The following is a 22935-nucleotide window of genomic DNA, read 5'->3' as shown; positions in this document are numbered from 1 at the left end:
CTGCAGATACTGTTCATACCAGCTAATCAGGGTCATAGGATAACTGGATCATATCCCAGTTGTTCTCTGGTGGTCTGTGTGTTATTTTCAGGATGCATGTGGTTGTGTGTATAGTTTTTGTGTCAGTGTGTGTTGTCGGGGATTCACTTACACCCCCTGAGGGAGATTTCTCTCCTTTAAAATGTCACGTAAAAGGTCAAAGTTAGAATCTCAAAGAAAAATGTCCAAGTCAATATGAAAAAGAGGATTTTGATAAACATGACACAGCTGCTCATGTTAACACATTTGGACACTACAGTAATAATACTGAGATTACTTCTTTAAAAAATAACCTGACTTCACACGGGAATACGATAAATTGAATGTCACAAGGAATTTGAAAATATTTTATTTTTACATGGACAAACCAGATGATTGCAGCCGACAGAAGAATTTACATTTCTTACCACAAGACGACACAGAAGCAGATTTTTTCCCCGAAGACACATTCATCAAAAAACGGTGAAAGTGTTAAGAGCAGGTTTCTGCATATTTACATGATCTACAGTATGGACATTATATAAAATCACATCTGTGGTTTAAATAAACAATCTCACACAAATTGGACGAGCAAAGAAAAAAAATGAAAATTTGAAATATGAGTAAAAGTACAGTTTACAAATGAGATAAATAAAAGCAACATTCCCTGCAAGTTTAAACAGTGTAACATTGTATTATGTATATTTACCTTCAAACCCCTGCTGTGCTGTATTACACTGGTGGTAACTGTGAAACTCAGATACTTGTGATATTTGTATGACGCTTCACGTTTGTACAGTTTGTGCAACAATCGGGTAAAAAGGTTCCGTCCTGCTTTCAGTAGCGTTTGATGAGTTTTTGTCTCTGCGAGGTCTTCCTCAGCAGATGTCTGAAGTCGTACGGGTTGTCCTCCACCCGGCTCTCTGTGGAGGTCGTCCTGTGAACGGAGCGCCTGTGGACACATCACCAGAGAGAAACAGGGAAATGAACCAAGGATGGAGAGAGAAACACAACCAGAGAGTGGAAACGAAAAGAATCAGAAGAGGAGACGTAAGGATTCTTGTTTATTATCTTCAGTCGTCATTTATCATGTGTCTGAGCTGTTGGTAACCTATTTGTTGTCAGGCAGAGAATCAAAAGGGGTTAAACTCTATTGTCCCACCGGCTATAAAACCACTTCTCTGTAAAAACTCTTTCTACTCCACGAGGTGAAGAAGCTTGTACCTGTTGTCTTTGGCAGGTCTGGGCGGCTCTGGTTCAGTGGCGGCTCGCTCTCTGGTCGGTCTCCCGGCAGCGGCTGGTCTCTGCTCATCAGGCGGCCTCATGTCCGAGGAGCGCCTCCTGTCCGAGGAGCGTCTCATGTCCGAGGAGCGCCTCCTGACTGTGGAGCGCCTCCTGACCGAGGAGCGCCTACTCTCGGCCATGCTGCTGCTGTGGGACGTCTCCTCTGTGGATATGGAGGGTTCCGACCTGCTGGTGATCAGGCCTCGGTAGTAGTAGTCGTCCACATCCAGAAGCTTCCCTGGACTGAGGCACAAATAGGAGATGGATGGATCTCAATTTTAAAACCAGTTTACACCCAGTCTGGGGAAATCAAGCCCCACTATGAACTTCTGTTATTGTCACTACAGCAGGATATACATAAATACTTTTATCAACACTCAAAACACTTTACACTTTACAGTCTTATTCACAGATCAAGCAGCAACACAGATGAACAGTCATAAGGTTCAGTGTGCAAAGACATTTCAGGATGATCCAGAGAAGCTGGGCATCGAACCAACGACCTCCAGTTTAGTGAAACCTACACTAAGGTCTTTTTTTTTTATTATGTTGTTATATTTATTGTTAATGTGTATATTTGTATTTAATTTACTTGTTTCTTAATTTACTTTTTAGAGACTTGAATCAAGCCCGGATGTCACACAGCTGAGATCTCATGTGAGTCCCAGTGACACAAATAAAAAGTAAATGTTGTTATAACGGAAAACATGATCAAAGATTACACATTTTCATTTTCCTACCTGTTTTCCAAAAGACTTTTAGGATTTTTACATAAAGAAAACTCCATATAAACTCAATTATACTTCATTGCTTTTTAGCTGTTGCTTTACTTTTACTATAAGTTGTTGCTGTGTCACTTGAGATTGTAAATGTTTCACTTTAGCTGTTTTTTATAAATGATAATAAATCTACAATAATTATTTTCTAATATTTATTCTTGTGGAGCTTTTAAATTATCTTAATAAGGAAACTAACTTTTCCTCCTCCTGGAACTTGGTCTCACTTTGTAGTCTCAATCTGACACTGGAGTCATTTTAAAATAACTTTGTTAAATCCCTGAGTTTCCAGGTTGTGTAGATTGCATTTTTTTTAATGTTTCCTCTATTTCACAAGCATGTTTCTGAAATGAAATGTCCTTTTACAGTTGCCCTGAATGATAATAGCGTTGAGATGAGTTGTTGAAATGTTTGTTTAAGAAGACAAAGGCCTCTTCATGTCCACATGTTCTCATATCACAGTCATGGTGGAACTCTCATGGTCAAACCGTCCGTCTGCAGGGATCCGCCCACCAGACTTCGTTTTGACCTCCATGTGAACAGGAGCGAGGGAACAATCGTTTCCCCGTGGAGATCAATGAGTCTCACACATAATCAGACGCTATCGGAAATCAGTCTCTCTATGAGTCCGGTGCTGCAGCTTCACTGACACTGACCCGTTTCAAAACTGAATCCCCTGTACTGGAGCCATGGAAAACAAACGAAATCTTCAGATATGGTGCTACAAGCTGTAACTTCTGAACAGTCCGACTGCTAAAGAGTAAACCATGAACATACTGTCATTCTAGACAAAGCTTTGATTATTTAGTGAATAAAATTTGACTTTTATGGCTTTGCACTCTAAATTCTAATCTGCAGTCGCCCATTTCCTATTTCTTGTCTATTTAGCCCCGGTTCAGGCTCCAGGGGACGAGTCTGGCCCGACACGGCAGCTGAAAGCAGTTTTCATCTGTTTCAGGAGCCAGTTCATCCTCGGTTCACTGCTCCTGCTAACTACTTTCCTCTGATTGTTCCAACAAACTAGGAAACATAACACACTTTGCTTCCTGTTGAATTTCTTATCAGAATGACTTTTACTCTCCGTGCTTTAAATGTCAAATACAAAAAGCATCGTGAGCTGAATCTCTATTGTTTTCCACGAGTAGAGAAAAACACATGTCAGCGGTGATATTTTTGATATCGGCTCTAAAATGGAGACGTCTATGCACGATCACTCTCTCCCTCCTCATTCCTCCTTCTGCACGTCTTCACTCTCATTACCTCTGTCTACTCTCCGGTGTTCACTCCTCACCACCCACGTGCTCCACTCTCCCGTCCTCCACTGCTGTCAGCTTCAGCCAGAGATGCCATCTTTCCCGCTGACCTTCTCGTCCTTAATGATGCATGTAAACTGCTCCTGTCCATCGCCGGCCTTATTTATCTGCTAACAAATTATTACCCTTGATGTTCAGCACTTTGTCGGACTGTGTGTGTGTGTGTATGTGAAGGTGTTTGTGTGTGCGTCTCTTCAGAGCGCTGTGATAAAGCACAGTGCTTGTTCAGGCTGCCCTATCGCTTCATCATCAGCCCGACGCGGGGGGGTAGGTATTCTCACCTTGTCGCCTGTATGGCAAATCCTGTATATATGCGTACAAACACTTTCTACAACCTCCTTTTCAAATCTTTATATCTATACACTGGAATACCACCACACAAAACGTTAAATTTCATTGGGCTTATTAGTACTGGGAGCTCTGGACAAGCAGGCTTTTTAAAAGCACTGGTTACGGGTCATTACAATGAGGTTCAGACACAGACACTTACTCTTCTTTCCTGGGCTTGCGTCTCTCATCCTGGACGCAGCGCTGTGTGCACAGAGACAGAGGACAGGTTGTTAGGAATCAATAATCTACATTCAGTGTCAGGAGAGAGGTTCACAGCCCCTCTCACGAGGAGTTGAGGAACAACTGTTTTAAAAGTTTGATAGTAATTCCCCTTTCAATCAATAATAAGGCACTTATATACTTTGAATATTTTCAGCCTTATTTAATAAAAACTGTTTTGATGACTTCATTTTCATAAAAAGAAAAATGTTGCTTTTATAAAAGGTTGCTATTCTTTTCCACGTGTTAAAATGAAAGATGAATGAAAATTTATTGATGAGTTGTGTTATGTCCACAGAATATAAATCGGTCAACCAGGCAAAGTGCTGCAGCTTTATAAACAAGCCTCTTTGTTCTGAGCTGTTGTTCAATGAAATTATGAAAAACACATCAGGAGAAAGTTGAACAAAAAGGAACTGACTCAGAATCACACGTCACCGTTGAGGATACTTTACAAAAGGCAACATTTGATGACATTGTCTGAAAGAAGAGGGGAAAATCAATCGAGCGTTTTGAAAACCAACAGGTGGTTGGAGCAGTTACTGTGTCACGTGACCAGCCTTGTGTGGGACGAGTATCTGAAATCGTTCACTCACATGAATCAGGTTGTAGTAGGTGGAGTCCTCTGGCGTGTTCAGGGTCTTGGGCTGCTGCGTCCTGCGGGGGGTCCGCGACACCGTCTTCTGAGCTGAAGGGAACAGAGACCATTTAAAAACACAAACATCAGGCACAGTAAAAATATCCCGTGTGGAGACGTGTTCCCTCACAGGGCCTACATTTCCCAGAATGCCGTTCAACAATTAAAGACGTGTGTAGATTAATCTAAATTCAGACTTTCAGCTGGTTTTAGTTTCTTTTCTTTCATTTGAACCCCAGTATGGGACAATGAGGATGTTCTAGAAGGGCAGTGTAGAGGTGATGGTGAACCAGGGAGGAGCATGACCGGTAGATTAAGGTCCCTGGTCGGCCTCCATTAAGGATGTTGTGATACGTGTTTGCCACCTTTTAATATCCGTCAGGTCACCAGGTGCCCGAAGGCAGAATTTCACTCTGACTAACATTTTGGAGTAGTACAAAATTTTTGGCTCTTTTAGCCTTGAGGGGAAAAACAAATACATGTTCCACTTGGTGTGTAGGTGGACATATGATGAAGAAAGTGGCGATGACCTTCAAAAAGCTGAGTCCAGATATGGTTTTCACTGCTCCCACACGTGTAGAGCAGACTGAAGGAAGCTGTGTGACGTGACCAGGATCAGTCGGTTGGAGAGTCACACGTCACGCACACAGATCGATGCACACGAGTTGGAGCCGGCGCTGACCTTTGACTTTGTTGTGCATATCGAGCTGCCCTCCTTACAGGCTGCAGTTTGACCCTAAGGCCTTTTGGCTGCTTTGAATTTTTCCAACAGAGATAATGTGAAACAACCTCTGACATGAGCAAAGTGTGGCGTAACCTCGTGATGATCCATGAGGTGTCAGCTTTGCTTTATTCTTTCTTTCCCTGCATTAATTTCAATGTCTCATATTCCTGGTGATCTCACACACTCACACAATATCTCTCATATCTGATGATGCAATTAGAAGAATATCACAATGACCTTTTGCTTGTTGCTCGATATTAATCACTGTTCAGGCAAAGGGTGAAACGGGTAGAAAAACAAATCCATTATGTCCCGAAGGTAAAGGAGGTGAAAAGTTTTCTCCAGCAACTCAAAGGTCGTTCTGCGTTTGCTCAAACGAGTAAATCCACCTTCACACACCCTCTTATTAATTCCCGCCATAATTGTTTGAGAGCGCTCGCTCACAAAACGTGATTAACATGCGATGACCTTCGCCATGGAGAACATTGTGAGTGGCAGTCCTCTGCCGTCGCTGTCCGGGCCACAAACGAATCTGACGAGGTTTATTACGTCAGTGGAATTCACGAGGACGACTCCGGACTGTCGATGGAGAAACGACCCACTGGGGCTGAAAAGCACAATTTCATACAGAGATGCATCGGCCCTCGGAAATAACCCAGATAAATTATTCTGCTTTCCCTCGGGCCATGTGCTGCGCTCCAGAGAAGACTGGAAAGGGCAAACACGCTTGAGTTAGAAGGCGACTGTTCACTGCTGGAACTCTGTGGTTCATACATGCATGTGTATGTACATATGATAAAATGTATTGTATTTATATAAAGCTTATATTGTCAAGTCACTAAAAGCTGTTTACACTAAACTAGATACTTTGTTTTTGTAGCTGTTTCTCTCTATTTCCAGTCTTTATTCTAAGCTAAGCTAACAAACTGGCTCTGTATCAATATATATCAATATCTTAATCCCAGCAAGAAAGGCAAAATTTAAAATAATATATGTTTTAAGTATTGACAACTTTTAAAAAGACATAACAATTCAGCTTAGTGAAATCACCTTCATGACGAGCAACATGTAAAACGAAGTTCAAGGAATATTTAATCAAGAACTTCCCTTGTTTGTAACCTGGGCTGCTGTTTGTCAAAAGTTGCATCATCTGTTTTTTATTCAGACGACAATAACACTGCATTCATTATAATAATTATATAGAAATATTCTTTAGACAAATTTCTCCCTTTAATAAAACTCAAAGCCACTTAAAATCAAATTGTGGATTCATCATGATGTCATCCATTAGAACACAATCATCTGTGTTATTGAATTTATTCATCGTTTCCTCGAACGTGTGACATTTCAGCCGTCGTCCTCGTTTCCTCTGAGAAAACGAGGACGACGGCTCGTTTCTCACTGTCTCTTTACTGTCTCTCACCCCCCCCCCCCCCCCCCCGCTCCCCCATCCTCCTCAAAGCAATTACACCTATCAGCAGTGCAAATCAAACTTCACATTTGATGACACATCAGATGTTGGCCTTCGGGTTTTGGCACTTGACTTTCCCGGGTTTCCTGAGCTAATCAAGACGGAGAGAGAGAATGAAAACAACCTCTGATTAGAATCCACTTCTACTGTGAGAAGATCGTAATAACTTTACCTTTTTAATTTCCATATAATATTGAATATAGACGGATTCCTGCCTTTAATCCTGGATTTAAAATCAAAGCTGAAATGTAGACTTGATTGTTAGTGCTTCAGGAGCCGATGGTAGATGATCCTCCTCAGACAGGAAGTCAATCTTTCTGAATTATCTGATGATTCCATTTTTCAACAACGGAACCAAACCTGCACATTAACCTCGGGTTAATCCGCGGCCACATCCTGCGTTATATTCATTGCTTTACAATCTATCTTTGTTGCCGAGCCAATCTCTCTTATCTTACTTGATTGGTGATCCTGGGGAGAGAAGCCATTGATTGCTTTGCCTCTCACGAACATGCCGTTGTTCGCCGGGTTTGATTGATGGGCCTGGATGATCTCGTTCAACTTGTCCTGCAGGGCCAAGAAGTCCTGAGACGTTTTCGCGATCTGTTGAAAGAGATGGAACGGAAATAATAACGTGAGAAGATAAGAAGTTAGAGAGGTGACATGGTAACGTACCGAATCATACATTATCTTCCCCTGTTCTCCCTTGATAACAAGTTAATTTAGTTTTTGTGATAATGGGATAATTAACTCAACATCTCGAGATAACTGGATAATTAATTTGAGATCACGATCTCATATTATGTCAATGAACGACTGATGGATGACTCATGTATACGGGTTACCCTGTTTCTGCCTATGTTTTTTGCTTTACAAATGCTACTTTGATTTTTAGTAAAAGAAACTAATAAATGTAGGTGTTCGGGTAACTGGTGATAAATTAACATGATTTTAATTAGTTATATGATGCTATTAAAAACAGGGTGAAGCCTGATGACTGGGATATTTAGTTTGGCTTGATTTTTGTACATCGGGATGAAGTGGAGACAATCGTCCATCCTTGTTTCTGAAGGTATTACTGTACCTGTTTGGAGAAGTTCTGCAGCTCCTCAGCTTCTCTCTGTGCTGTTTGCTGGTTGGTCTTCAGGTTCTTTCGGTCCTTGTACCCTCTGAAGTTGCTCTGGATCTTCACTGCAGCCTGTTCTTCCTCTAATCGTTCTTTTTCGACATCGCTCTCCTCTCTACGTTCGATCACTATATCAGAAACGTCCAGGACCACCTCCTCCTCGTTGTCCTCCTCTCCTTCTTTCGCTGTCCTCCGTGCTTCTTGCTCTGCTTTCAGTTTCTTTCGGTCTCGATGGCCTCTGAAGTTACTTTGCAGGACAGTCGCAGCCTTTTCCTCGTCCAGATCGTCCTGGTTCTCAGCAGATGCGTCCAGCTGGGGTTCCGGCACCGATTCCTCTGTGTGCATCAACTCTTCCTCCTCTCCTTCTTTTGGACGTTCAGGGAAGATCTCTTCTTTCTTCCTTTTCTTTGGGATCTTTCCTTCCTCCTCGAGTCGTTTGCGCTCCTTGTGGCCACGGAAGTTGCTCTGAAGCACCACGGCTGCTTTGGTCTCGTCCTGGTCGCCGGATGTCGAAGAAGCTTCTTGAGTTTCCTTTTCTTCTTCTGCTCCATCGCTGCAGACGTCCTCTGATGTCTGCACGTCGTCCTCAGCTTCAGGGCTGATCGCTGTTGGCGCCGCTTCTTCACCAGTTGTGCTTGTCTTAAGTTTCTTAGCAGGGATTTTACCTTCTTCTTGCAACCTCTTCCTTTCTTTGTGACCTCGGAAATTGCTCTGGATAACAGTCGCTGCCTTGGTTTCCTCCTCAACGTCGACTTCCTCTTCACCTGCTGCATTTTCCTCTCCATTCTTGTCCTCTTCCCGCTCTCCTTTTCCAGCATCTGCCTCTGGCCTGTCCTCGATAACGGCCTCATCTGCTACCTCTGAATGTTCCTCGTCTTCTGCCACCTGTGTGTGGTCGCTGTCATCGTTTTCCTCTGCTTCGTACGTACTCTCCTCATCCTCTTCATTCTCCTCTTTTATCTTCTCCCTCTCTCCTTCTTTGCTTGTAGCGTCCTTCCCACCTCTGTCCTGATCCCCTTCCACCGCCGTGTCTGGAGGTGACTCTACCTCAGACCCAGCCATCGTCTGTTTCCTCTCCTTAAACTTTTTCCTCTCTTTGAAGCCTCTGTAGTTGCTCTGGAGAACGACGGCAGCTTTAGCTTCTTCCTCTTCGTGGTTTGCTTGAGTTTCTGGATTCAAGTCTTCAGTGCTTTTCTCTGGTTCAGATGCCTGTTCCGCCTTTTCCTTCTCCGCTTTCTCTTCCCTTCAAAGAAAATTGTTACATCTTTGTCAAGCTAATTCATCATCTTTAAGTTTTACATGTTTGTGTTTTGCTTTTGTCCCACCGTTTTCTCTTGAAGCTTTTCCTTTCTTTATGTCCTCTGTAGCGAGCCTGAATCTTGGTTGCAGCTTTGTTCTTCTCCTCTACCAACTCCTTGTATTTCTTTTTTGCGAGATAGCCTCTGCAAACTGAAGACAAGAAAAACATAATCTGATATAATTCATAACAAGATGGGATTGTGAAGGATAAATGATTGAGCTCGGTTTGTTCTCACCAGCCTGGAACTGAACAATGAAGGCCTCAAGCTTTGCTTTGTTTTTGTCATCGGTGACCCTCTTCCGAACTTTCTGACCTCTGTAAGCTGGAGATTAGAGGATGAATTAGCGTGACTGCTCGGTGGCTCATTCATATTCCAGGAAACTGATGAGTCGGTGCAGATTACTGACCTGACTGCAGCACCAGAGCGCTCTGTTCTCGCTCTTTTAATATCCGTCGGTAGCGCTTGGCTCCCAACCAGCCTCGAATGTAAGCCTGGAGCAGAACGAGTCGCTGCATGCCCCGCTGCACCATCAGATTCAGATGTTCCACGTGATAGTACTTCAGGAAAACCTGAGAGATGAGACGCAACCTCTTTATTGTTCATCCTATCAAATCAAGTCATACTTTAGGTGCAAGTCATGTTGATTGTATTGGTTTGTTTACCAAGAGATCAATCACATACAAAAGCAAATAACAAAGAAATTAAGTTAAAATAACTGCTGTACTTACTTTGGTCTTCCCCATTGCCCAGTTCTCCAGCTTCACCTTCTCCAGTATTGTTGAACAGGTTTCCTGAGTCACATCCAGCTCCTCGTTAGCATGAAACGCCAAGATGGAGTATCTGTAATAACCGGTGCAATCAACAAAGGGTCAATTAGTTTAAAATCCCTTAAATCATCTGTGTCCTCCCCTGACTCCGACCTGCTGACCTCTTTATGAAGTTGGCGAACAGGATGCGGTGGGAGTAGCCCTGCCGTCGGATCTTGGCGGTCTCCAGGACCCCGGTGTAACGCAGCTGAACCAGAACCTTCTCCCGGTCGAACTTGTTGGCCTGGCGATCGTTGTTGGGCTTGATGCAGCGCACAAAGTGAGGCTGCCCCGCCACCATCTTAGACAGCAGGTCCATCAGAGAGTACTGCAGAGAGGCGAGAAGAGCGTAAAGAGTCGACAAGACATATTTGACATGTGCAAATTTTAAAAAGAACACAATCTTACTCTGAAGTAGGAGGCCACGGTCTGCGTTCTCATGTTGGTTGTTTCTCTCGGGTGGTACGGGACGTCTCCTTGTTCCCCCGCCTGAAACATTAAATATGTGACAAAGAAAATCATCCTGTGCTCTGATTTATTCTTCTCTCTACTCTACTAATGCTTTTATTTACAAGGTGCACTTAAGCTACCAAGGTATTAGAGCGTAAGAGGGCAAAATAAAGAGACTGAGCAGGGGTTAATGTAAAGCATTAGCAGCGGTGGTGGCTGCAGCCCACCTGTCGCCGTCGAGTCATAATGAAGAAAAACACATTCCCATTAGAATTCTCAAAGCAAATAGGTGTTTTTTCCAAAAATCTTTTTTTCAAAAATCACCAATCACCGTTTGCACTCTGCCATCAAGAGGCGCAACGAGAAAGCTTATTTTTTCAGGCATGAGCTTTATTTCCCGCGCAGGCTGCAACAGAGATTCATGAAATGGATAAACAATAACAAATTTAAAAAGTGCCAAATTAAGTTTATGGTCTGCAACTCGTTTAAAATCAGAAATATTTCAAGTATTCACAGTATTTGAAGACAACACGGACATCAACATGAACATTATAAATTAAGCATAGAAATGTTACTATTTGCTTGAAGTATCTATTTGGTAACAAGCTCTAAATCTACAAACTAAGCAGAACCAGCTTTATAACGAACCATCGGCCTCTTGCTGTTGTTTGAACTCATCGGCTTCCTCAATGCGACGCATCTTGATGAGCTCTGTGTCTCATATGCAGATAAATGGAAACGAATTCAGGAACTCATCGAACACGGTTCATTTGAACGTAGCTCCTGTCATTGTGCTTTTAGGTGAGATAATTACCTCACAGCCTTAACGGCAAGAAAATGCAAATTGTGCACTTCCACATTGTGAAGTAATTTACTAGAGTTACTGAAGTTTTGCCATTAATTAGCCAGGAGGAGATTTTATTAGGCCATCGGCGACTGAAAGAGACGGATCACTGATGATTTGAAATGTAAATGTAAAGTTTGAATCATTTCTTAACTGAATAAAACTGTAATCGTCTACTTGATACAAGTCCAATGTGCAGATGTTTATTTATTCAGGTTGCAAGGATCCAAGATGGATGACCTGACAGAAAGAGAAACCAGGTCATCTGGATCGAGCCCTGGTGGTGGGCTGCAGTATGGGTCATAGATCTTGCCTCCTCCATGTTAGTGCATGGGACATGGACCAAATACAAAGATGGTCTGTATTTCACATTCCGTCTTGCGTATGTTCACATGCTTGTTTTAGTTATTTGACTCTATAATAACGGATTGTATACATTGTTCATTATTATACAGTGTAGATATAAAGCTGTGACTGCTTCTACTAGTTACACCAGCTACTAGAGCTCTAGACTGAGTGAAGGTGTATCACACTGAAGCACAGGCTGCATGGACATCTTTTGATTACCTCACTGAAACAAGAAGCAGTGTATAGGGTTAACACTCCCATCTTTTAAGGAGGAAGTGCAGAGGAAAAGAAAATGACAGGAAAATAAGTTGAGATTACGGTTTTGATGGAAAACACTATACAGAGATGAAAGAAGGCTGAATAAGAGCTCAGGAGCAGATCGTGCAGTGATAATTTAGACCGAGCTGTAAGTACCTTGGTGAAGTTGATGGTGCGTGTCGGGGTCCGCGGGTTGCACATGGTGTTTATAACTTTGCCCTTGGTGTGGGCGAGGTTCCCTGTCAAATTAGCACAGAGAAGATGAGGGTCAGTGGAAAAGTGCCCTCAACAAGGGAGACCCGGCAGTTCCTCCAGAAACCATCTACAGAAACAAAGCAGCTCTTCACTATGAACTAATGTGTATCAAGATGAGTTGATTCCATAAGAACCTAAATAAACAGGTTCACTACTTTCTCCCTTTGGTGAGTTGCAGTCGACCGGGTCACTGGAAACAACCGCACACTGTCACGCAACGCTCAATACTACTTAAAAGAGCGATAATGTGATTATTGGCTTTGCAGGTCGATTTTGACAGAGCTGGCTCGCTGCTCGGCCAAGAAAAGGACGGGAAAGCTGCTTATTACAAATGTCCTGCAGAGAACGGAGGACAGAGTAACAATAGCCTTTTGTTTTACTTGCAGAGTGTATTTAGTGCTGCCTGTGAGCCGGTGTAGTAAACAACCTCTGTCTTGTTTCTCTTCTGTTTTGTCCTGAAGGTAGAAACTATAGCCCGGCCTCCTCTCTACCTGTCTTGGTGAGCGGGTGGGTGACCAGTTTGCGAATCAGCTCGTTCTCTGACGACCGCAGCAGCAGGACGATGTCGGCTGGGAGCGTGTCTCTGTTCTTGGCCAAGAAGCCGGCAGCGTTGTAAATCACCTTGAGGAAAAAAAAAACAAACGTTTACTAGTTTCAGTTTTAAAAAGAAACTAATGCAAAAGGTATTATGACCAAATGTTTAATACCTTTCCGGCATAGTGGTGGATCCCAAAGCCAAGGTCAACTCGCTTTGGTCTCCAGAAGCTTTTGGTCTTCAGATTATCTTCAAATTTCTCTACATTTCCAAGATGCACATTAATAATTATCCTCTCAAAAACATTGTCATCATCATCATTGAGACTTCCGATTCCCACTGACCTACGAGGGTCTGGTCGGTGGCTTGTGGGAAGCGACTCTCCTCGTCCAGGAGCGACAGCATCCCCATGGGCTTCTGCAGGAACAGATCCAGGAGAGGTCGGTTGTCCTCGTACTCGATCATCCGAGCGTCCACCTCCTCATTCAGATATTCATCCTGCACAGAAAGGAGAGCCACCTTTGAAAATGTACCCGTAATGTTTTGCAGAAATACCAGGTATACCAATAAATCCATTTGTATCCCAGCTGTGTTCTACTCACATTGCATTATAGTAAGAAAACTAAACTTTGTAGTAAGAACTATAAAAACATTGCATTTTGGAGGCATCTGACAACATAAACCAGCTTTCCAAACTAAAATAAATCTAACCTCTATAGCTTGTTGCCCTCTTGTGATTTAACAGCCTCTAGTGATAAACTGCTGCTTCTCTATATATTGAGATGAATCTAGTCCAGGGGGCAAAGTCAGTGAATCCCTCCACTCTCCTGTATGTTGAGCTAACCTGATCACGTCAGGCTGACTGACTCTCAGGGCTCGCTGCTACAGGGACATGGGAACATTTCCACCCTGAGACTTTTCTATCCCACGAAGAAAAAGGACAAAGGGGAACAAACAGCATCACATCAACAAGCGTATTGTAGCATGAAATGCATGTTGTGAAGTAAACGAACCACATGAGGAAATCTTTACAGATGCAGATATACGATATATATATAACTGCATGTATAGAAACGTATAGATGAGGTAGTACAGTCTTTAACAGCTTTATTTTACTGCCTATTAATCTCGTGGCACATTACAGTTCCCTTATGCTACATATATATATAATGTTGGCAGTAGAGGACAAATATACTTCCAGGCCGGGTGCCAACAATACCCCAGAGTGAGTTTAAGTCCGACGCTAACTGTCTTCAACTCCTAATTGACCCTCGTTTGGGATGATTTATGGCTCCTCTCCACGGGTGAGACCAAATCATTTAACGTTAGCAAACCATTCTCTCTCCTTTCCCCCGAGGCAGCGCACACACAGGGCCGCGTACAGGGGACCTCGCTCTCCCGTAAATAAAGACAGCAGCACATTTTACCCTTGTCGTCTGTTTAAACACAAGTGGATGACAAATGATGACGTGTTATCTCCGTTTAGATGGAAATGAGGTAGTTCCAAGGTGATGAAATGCAAACCATGATGCTCTGCAGGAGGGATTCAAGCTCTCGTGATGTTTTATCTTTGATTGCAGTGACGGGTCGGAGGGACTCACCTGTTCCCAGGCGAATATGTGCTGGTTGAAGTAAAACTGGATCTGCTCGTTGGCGATGTTGATGCAGAGCTGCTCGAACGAGTTCTTCTTGAAGTTCTCGAAACCGAAGATGTCCAAGATGCCGATGTTCAGGCCCTTGTCCTCCTCTCTTTAGGTGAGAGGGATGAAAGTGTTATCCCAGCAGAGTTCAGATAATGTATATCTGGAGCATAATTTCTGTGGCCTTGCTCAAGAATAAATAAAGCAATGTCCAGGTATCACCTCTTTTCATACATCTACGATTTACCTCTGCAAAGGAGGTTGTGTTTACCACGAATATTGGAGGAAAGAAGCAGCAGCGATGGTTCAAGGAGGAACTCATTAAATTAGATTCCACGTGATCCAAGAAAAACTTTAAATCATACTCGTTCATGCTTCTCATACATACGGGTATAAACTTTGTGAGTTGACCTCATTCTACGTTCACACACACACCATCACTATCTCTCTCTCTTGTTATCTCACCCTTGCTGGCTGTCGGGCCGCAGCAGCGAGTTAATGCGATTGACGATCCAGCTGAAGAGGCGTCCGTAGAGAGCCTTGCCCATGGCGTCCCTCACCTCCGCCGCCTTTTCCACCGTGTTGGGCCTGACGATGGTCTCTCCCCGGGCAACCACACAGTGGGAGGTCAAGGCTTCCTGGAGCTCGTCGGAGCGGATGTGCAGCAGCGAGGCCGCTGTGGAGGAACCAGATAAGGTTTGAAATGGGGATGAAAGTCAAGTGGAAAGTGTCCAGGTCATACATGCATGATGGGCTAACTTTGTCTGTCTTCATTCAGAAAGTGATGCTCTGGATTCACGACTAAAAACATTCATGTTTATGCTCATTAATGATTGACGTCATTTAAGCAGCTTTGTAAATCACCTGTCGCAAGAAATGTTTAGATTTAGAAAACATAATGCCCTAGGAAAGTCATGTCCTGTGAAATCTACAGAGTGCAGATGTATGTTGGGTAATGACGTCTGTGCAACTCCTTGCACTGATGGATGATTTATTTCAGAACAATAGTTTCCTATATTTAGCTGCACCTGGAGCTCTCTGCAGAGTTAATGGAGAGAAGCAGAGGAGGGGGGGGGGCAGTGTGTGTGTGTGTGTGTGTGGGGGGGGGGGGGTGCATGGGAAGAAGCTCAGAGTCATGTTTTCTTTTTACGTCATCGGCCGGGCCCCGCCCCCTCTCACCGTTCTCCAGCACAGAGATGTTGGAGATGTCGCTCTTGTCAGTCTGGTGCTCCGAGGCGACCGGGCTGAACTCGATATCTCCAGAGTTCAGGATGGCGGCCAGGGTGCTGTAAACACTGCCCAGCTCCTGAACACACAACGGAGACAGTGTCATCTTATGAGCTGACACATTTGATATATTTACATCTGCATTATTGACTTTATGTAACACAGTGGTACTTGAATACCTTCCAAGTACAATTTCTACTCAGTGTTGCCACACGATAGAAAACGTTCTGCTTTGTAAGGTACAATATGTTCCAGTTTAGTTGGAAGCTACTGAATAACTGCTTTCATACCCAAACTATACACAAACATACCTATAGGTAATTGATTATTATTAGCATCCAGAATTATAAATGAGTGACCTCAAAACCTTCGCACAACTTTCATTCTCAGTAACAACAACATAACATTTAAATGTCCTTTCTGTGCACAGGATGTCATATTTTGGATGGGGGTATTGATGAATGAATCCACCTGTAATAGTGAGACTCAGTTTGTGTTTCAAAATAGATCAAAGTGCCTCAGAGATAATCTCCACACACGTTCTGTGATTCCATGTGCGACAGGACGTTCTGCAGAATCAAGGCCTCGTCCTCCAGCACAGCCGAGCAGCGATTACAGGATAAGTGCTATTGACGTGCAGATCCCAGAGGCAATCAGTTCTTTGGGCCTCATTAGTCTTCACAATACCAACAGCTGACTGCCTCCATGTGCCTGTGGCTTCATTCCCTATAATAAGCTGTACTCTACACCTTTATTCACTGACTATACACTGGTTTTAAAGCTTATTTGATGTATTTTAACATGCAAAAATGTTTTTTTTCAGTTGCAAACACATTTTCATACATGGCAGATGTGTGAGACACTATGGGAGTTAAATCAAGGTTATACTATAATCCTGGAAAAGCCAATTTCAGCTTTTCTCCCTTTGATCAATGCAGCAGCTCTGTACCTCCAGGGTGAATCCGATGACTTTGAAACACTGCTCCACTGCATCAAACTGCTCCTTGTAGAAGGTGTTGCTCACGATGTCAGGCCCTAATTTAATGTGCTCGTTACACAGATACCTGCGGTACAAAGAGGAGGCAGAGCTCAGGACCGGGGAGCAGGGATCTGGCAGCATGAGAGGGGAAATAACAGTGTCACGGACAAGGGGCCAGGAAACGTCAAACCTACTTAGGGGTTTTGCTGTCGGAGAGCTTGTAGTGGGCGAGTTTCTTCCTGTCGGCCAGGCCCGCGTAAATGTAGTAGAAGATGTGAAAGTTCCTCTCCCCTCTGTCGAAACACACAGCTCGAACACTCAGGTTATAAAGACAAACAATGTTGATTTGTGAGTATATATTTAAATAAACATGACTCATGTTTTGCTAATATAAGTGAAACACAAGTAGTACTCTATGGAAGCCAAAAACTGACAAAACTAAGAATTGTAAAGAGCTCATCCCCTTAAACTCAATCAAGCTGCTCCACAATGTAATGGGTTCTTCTTCCCTGACCCGAATCACGTCTTAACACCAAGTTTCGGGATAATCTGGTATTGCTTTTGTGTAATCTTGTCTATACATCTTTATGATTCACTAGCTCCTAACAGATCTGAAAACGCAACATCCCTCAGGAACAAACATGGTTCCACCTTGTTTGCAGTCCCCAACATTTACTATCTAACCGGCTGAATAAAAGTGAAGCTGCACACGGATCCATATGAACCCTTCTCCGACCCGCATGTCTGTTTCCTAATGAAATACTTGAGTCTGTCTCTGAACTTCCTCTGAGGACACCTGCAGGACCACAATCTTTGATCAAACAGGAAATAAGCCAGTCCCTCCATTTGACCCACTCCGTTCCGCTGACACTTGATAAAAGGGAAAGATGGATAGACTGAAGTGCAGCTGGAAGGTAAATGCCACCAGTTTGATACTGAGAAGCAGAGGTGCAAGACGGAGATAGGTCATTACGCACTGATCCCAGGCCAGCAGAGCAAAATAACCTCTGTGGCAATGTTCTTTCAGGAAACGACAGGAGACGTGACTCAAATTCAATTTAAGTTTCTTTTGTGGAAAAAGTACAAACAGGAAGCAGGAGGTGATATTTACACGGCCTGGTGGACGACTCTGGATTTCTCCAGCAGGTACTCGGAGATCTGCGCCCCCACCACCGTTCCTACGCAGGTGAACTTCATCTCCAGGTATTTGCCGAAGCGGCTTGAGTTGTCGTTGATGACGGTGCAGGCGTTTCCAAAAGCCTCCACCAGGCTGTTCACCAGCAGGATCTTCTCCTGGAGCGTCCGGTTGTTGGCCTGAAGAAAACATTAAACCATCATAGAAACCCAATATTAGAATGGTATAGATGCTTTTCTGCTGTGTGCCTTTCTAACAGTGTTATTCCTATCAAAAGTGCCATTGCCATTGGTTTTCTTTATTGTTCCACTAATATACAAGCAAATTGAAATGGAAGCTGTAAAGCATGACTGGCAGCAGCTGCAGCTTCACTCAAACTCATCATAGGAAGTTCAAAATCCTTGACAATGTATTTTAAATGGTGATTTCCTGAAATCCTAAACATCTTTTTAGATTTCAAACAGATATTTATTTTCGATGCTTTTCTCTATTGTTTTGATCTGAGTTTTTTAAAACTCTGACATTATTTGTACCTCAGGAAATTCTCTATGAAAGCTCCACATGAAGAATAAATACAAATATAATATCAATGTTGTTATTTATGGATCAATTAGAACTCACCTTCCCAAGAACAGTCAGCTGCTGCACCAGCAGATGAGCGCTCTCTGTTTTCCCTGCTCCGCTCTCTCCACTGATCACAACACACTGCGCACAGGAAGTCAGACACATCCCTGTAAGACTAGTGATGATAACACTGACTCCTTTAGACAAGGTTCATCTTCTTTGTACTAATGGCACCCAGACATTTTAAAGGTAAAAGTGAGTCTGTGAAAAGTGATAAAGTAACACATGTGTGTGCTGTACCTGGTCTGTGTTGTATGACACCATGGACTGGTAGGCGACATCGGCCAGAGCGAAGATGTGCGGTGGGTTCACTGTGCGTTTGGCTCCGATGTAAATCTTAGCGTCCTGGGAAGAGAAGAGGATTGATGGTAAGATAAGCAAGCGCCCCCTGGTGTCTGGTTGCAGTAATGGCCGTTAACCCTGCATCCTCCATGTTAGATACTGGGACATGGACCAAACTAAAATGACACACACTTTTCCTCAAAGATGGTTTCTGTCATTTTAGATAGTTCTACTCTGGCGTCATTTTATTATTATTTTGGCCTTCATTTCTGGATGGTGGGAAGAAGTGGGGACGACGCCTCCATCTCTATTTACAGTCTATAATTTAAACCTGAATGTCACAGATACAAGAATATAGAAGAAAATATTATGATATCAGGAAGTTGTGTTGCTACATCCCACTACACACCAACATATATATTTGCTCTGTACAATCTGTCATATTATATTTTAGCTCTGGACGAGAGGCCTGAAAAACAGCCACAAACTTGAGGCAAAGAAAAACTTAATGATTGTCAATACATTCAGTGAGGTATGGAAGAGGAAGAGAAACTGTGTGTGTCTGTGTTTGTGTCTCTCTGTTTTGTGTAGTAGAGGCTATATGGGATGCAGCTGACTGCAGAGCTGCTCCGGCCCTAATGAGACATGCTTGGCTACATTCGATGCATTAGTGACCAAATGCACGAGTACACATGCGTATAAGAAAACACACACACATGACGTTGTATATCCACAGACCTGAGGGTTGTATATCTCCATTTGATGGAAAGGATTGACTGCGATGAGGATGTCCCCCACATACGTGTAGATTTGGTCTCTTCCATAGCGACTCTGAAGATGCTCGGTGACCGTGTTCTGGAAGAAAGAAACAACAATCTTTATTCAATCCGATAAAGTTTCTTACAAGAGATGAATGCATAAAAACCAAACGCTCCTTTAGCTCAGGTCGAGGCCTGTGCTGCTGTGACGTCAGAGCTTTATCTTCCTGTCATGCAGGGATTGATTCTCCCGTCTTCATACTTACGGGACAGGTACATCAACAACAGCATGACAGCGCTGCCCCCCCTCCCTCACACTCATCTTGACGGATGGGTGGAAATATCCGCTGGTAACTGAGACTGTTTGTATCGTTCAATGTGTCACATTTGATAAATTGCTCTCGATGTTATTTGTGCCACTGTGCAGCTCCCGCCAATTGGCCAATCGAATAACTACAAGATACCGTGGATGTTCCATTCGGTGTCGTGAATGTGATTGTTACAAAAAGGTCTCTTTCGTTTCCAGAGTAAAAAAAATATAGAATATGTCACCCTCAACTTTGAAACTAAGGAAGATGATGCTCTGCTTTCGTACTCTCTTACCTCATCCAGCACTTCTAAGGTGGCGAGGTCCTCCACCTCGTCCGGGTCACCCTGCATCTTCAAGTGGCCTCCTTTCTTAGTGTGGATGCGTTCATGCCTGCAACTCACAAGGACGCACAACCAAGCCTTTTCATAAGCAGCGTATGTAATATAATAATTCATCCTGCTTCAAATTCAGTGCATGCAGAGCACAAAATGGTGCCGCGCACATTCCGGCCAATGTTATTTGCTCGAGCAAAGAACAGATCTCTTCCAACGAATTCTAAATAACTTAAATATAAAGATCTAAATGTAAATATAACACTTTATAGCATGATTGGTAAATCACTAAGAAGGTCACTTAGCACTCCATCCTCTCTTTGCCTCTGGATACATTAAATAAACCTGCTCACTGCTCATGGTAGCGTTGATAGTAATATTCCACGCTCTAGTAAAAACAGGCTCCAGTGAAATCAAAATGCTGCGAAATTTTCTTCCATTCATTCTGGACTCCCTCGTGAGTTCCCCCTACATGAGAGATGGAACCTCTACACCCATACAACATAAAACACAAACACAATGACGCAGAGAGAACACAATTCCAACAATGGCAGCATGCAAACAGCAGTGAACTACTCGGTTAACTGGGAGAACATGTGCCATCACTACTACAACAAGAGTCACCATCTAGTCCTAATGTGGCTTAAAGGTCATGTATGCATGTGTTACCTGTCAGTACTGTCTGTGCTTCTGTTTGTCTTTCCGTGATGGCTTGAACGACAGAAATAGGATTAACATTTCACAACTGTCTGGATGAGCTGGGCCAACATTTTGAACTGGTGTACAGCCTGCACGTGTCAAGTGAAGCTGGGGCGGGATTGAGCTGCTGTTCCTGTGAGGGCGGCAGGGCCCTCGTAAAGTCTCTAGCAGGGGGGGGGGGGGGAATTTGGATTATACTGCCTGCTAAAGTTAAGCTGCAGTTAAGGAAAGAAGAGCCACTGACGAGGAGGTTGGCGGAGTCTCTTTTGAACATTTTACAGGACTCGAGTGTTATGAGTCTGCTGCTCGACAAGTAGAAATGTGAGATATCTGAAAGGACTGTACCTTGTTTTTTCAATGCTTCCTATTTGTTGGTTGAGATCAATGAGTTCAATCAATTGTTTCTGCAGAATTCTCTCTCTGCCCAGGATCTGTTTGATGAACACGTGCTGGAGCAGGTCCAGCACATTTGGTCTCAGCTCAAAATCCTTAATCAGACATCTGAGGAAGAGACGGGAGAGGAGATGCAACGAATGTCTTTTGTATTCAAAGCATGTGGTTGTGAATTGTCAGTGGAAGAAGCTAAGTTTATTATTCAGAGGCATCACAAACCCACTGGCAGCCGCACTCACTTGCAGATGAAGTCATTAAAGTTGTCTGACCAGAGCTCCGGCTGGTGGAGGGTAGGCGGAGGATTTCTGTTTAAGGAAGGAATGGAAAAGATAAATTGAATGATAAGATGAGAAAGGATTCAGTGGAGCGGGGGGGGGGGGGGGGGGGTGGTGGGACAAAAGGCTGAGCCGAAGGACGGAAGTTAAATCTGAACACGGCAACAATTCGTCTGCAAAACACACGTCCACTGATGTTTCTGCAGCAGCAGTAACAAACAACAATTTTACTTTTGCAGCCAGGTGGTGTCGATACGGCTGAAAAGTCAATATCACTGGATCAGGTGCAGGTTTGACCAAATCTTATAAGTTTAAAGGTTTGTAAAAACTCCATCGACACAGACAGACGTGTTGTTCAGGAACGGGGGGGGGGGGGGGGGGGGGCAACGGTAACAAGGCCTGTGAACAACAAAACTAATTTGTTTTCAGGTTTCTGGCCGGGAAAGTCAATTCTGCCTGCTAATGAACCAGGTCGGCTCTGAAAGCAATAAATAGTTCTAATGTAAAGGCCATGAATCTCCTTTTAATCACACAACAAATAAAGAGCAAATGCATCAGATATGTTTAATCGCTTTTCTTATCTAGAAGACAAACAGGAGAGCGCGGAGGCAGAGAGTCACCAAACCCTGAGATAGTGAACCTTTTATTTCTGTAAATGTTGTGAATCACTTTGTCCAATCATGATTCATCAGTTTGTACAACATGAGAGTCAAAGGCAAATCATCTCTGTGGCACATTATAAAGGATCAGAGCAGTTTCAATCTTTAACCTGCTGGAGATTGTGATTTTTTGACTTGATTCAACATATCGGCCTCACCACGGTTCAGATTGACATAACACCAGAAACATCTAATCAAAATACTCACTAATCCAGCTAATAAAAGATCCTTTTTATGAGCACTGCATCAGAGAGCTGTGTTGGATTATTGTAAATCACCATGTCAAGAAAATGTTTAATCTCATGAGAACAGAATAAACACAAAGTGGAGACCAGGGTCAAAACAACGGTTTCTGTTTTTCAACATAAGAATCCTCATGGGTGAATTGGCAGGAGCATGACTGTGGTAAACAATAAACCATGAGGAGCAGATGTGCTGCAGGAACAACAGGATATTATACTGGATTGAATTTCTCTATATGATCCTGTTTCAGGTTTATAACAACTGTATCTGGATGGTGAAAGAGTAAAAAACACATCAAATGAGGTTTTTTTTCTCCTTGATGATCTTTTTCTATTTATTTGGTCTAAATTAAATCAGACAAGGTGTGGGCTGCTCGATGCTCTCAGCGTTCTGCTGATGCTTTTTCCTTCTTTCCTCGACCGCCTGATGACTGAACCCAGAGCGTGAGCAGAGAGGGCCTGCAGCTCTGGCTGCAGCAGTCACATAGATTCTGGGAAGGCGGCGTGACGGCTCCCGTGGAGCACGACCCCGAGAACAAACACACACGACAGCCATGACACAGCTGTCTTTGTGTGTTTGTGCATGCATGTGAGGCGCGCTCCCTGCCGTGATGGACAAAGTGCTGTGCCGTTAAGATGACAGTGTCGGTAAATGCTTGTGCGGCTCTCGTACTGGAATCAGGAG

General features: G+C 43.4%; 1 protein-coding gene across 2 annotated transcripts in view; it reads right to left on the bottom strand.

Annotated features, from left to right (window-relative positions):
- Positions 1–372: 372 nt before the first annotated feature.
- myo3a (myosin IIIA) overlaps positions 373–22935 on the bottom strand; it is a 34945-nt gene continuing 12382 nt past the window's right edge. The window contains exons 7-37 of one of the 2 annotated variants that reach the window (XM_062379012.1): positions 21314–21379; positions 21027–21182; positions 20652–20693; positions 19944–20040; positions 19321–19437; positions 18541–18645; positions 18298–18381; positions 17653–17855; positions 16736–16834; positions 16512–16626; positions 15515–15641; positions 14801–15011; positions 14297–14444; positions 13040–13193; positions 12868–12956; positions 12652–12781; positions 12062–12144; positions 11867–11908; positions 10787–10861; positions 10414–10494; positions 10128–10333; positions 9928–10039; positions 9606–9768; positions 9434–9520; positions 9224–9347; positions 7857–9141; positions 7231–7375; positions 4537–4628; positions 3882–3922; positions 1243–1545; positions 373–970 (exon numbers count right to left, since the gene is read on the bottom strand). In XM_062379012.1, the coding sequence (XP_062234996.1) occupies positions 856–970; positions 1243–1545; positions 3882–3922; positions 4537–4628; positions 7231–7375; positions 7857–9141; positions 9224–9347; positions 9434–9520; positions 9606–9768; positions 9928–10039; positions 10128–10333; positions 10414–10494; positions 10787–10861; positions 11867–11908; positions 12062–12144; positions 12652–12781; positions 12868–12956; positions 13040–13193; positions 14297–14444; positions 14801–15011; positions 15515–15641; positions 16512–16626; positions 16736–16834; positions 17653–17855; positions 18298–18381; positions 18541–18645; positions 19321–19437; positions 19944–20040; positions 20652–20693; positions 21027–21182; positions 21314–21379 (4897 nt within the window). In that variant the 3' untranslated portion in view covers positions 373–855. The remainder of the gene's footprint in view (positions 971–1242; positions 1546–3881; positions 3923–4536; positions 4629–7230; positions 7376–7856; positions 9142–9223; positions 9348–9433; positions 9521–9605; positions 9769–9927; positions 10040–10127; positions 10334–10413; positions 10495–10786; positions 10862–11866; positions 11909–12061; positions 12145–12651; positions 12782–12867; positions 12957–13039; positions 13194–14296; positions 14445–14800; positions 15012–15514; positions 15642–16511; positions 16627–16735; positions 16835–17652; positions 17856–18297; positions 18382–18540; positions 18646–19320; positions 19438–19943; positions 20041–20651; positions 20694–21026; positions 21183–21313; positions 21380–22935) is intronic. The other variant, XM_062379011.1, reaches the window with a different exon arrangement.

This window comes from Platichthys flesus, chromosome 21 (assembly GCF_949316205.1).
Source record: "Platichthys flesus chromosome 21, fPlaFle2.1, whole genome shotgun sequence".
In the NCBI taxonomy this organism is placed as follows: domain Eukaryota; kingdom Metazoa; phylum Chordata; class Actinopteri; order Pleuronectiformes; family Pleuronectidae; genus Platichthys; species Platichthys flesus.
The sequence above is the reverse complement of the archived record's forward strand: the minus strand, read 5'-3'. Positions and strand labels throughout refer to the sequence as shown.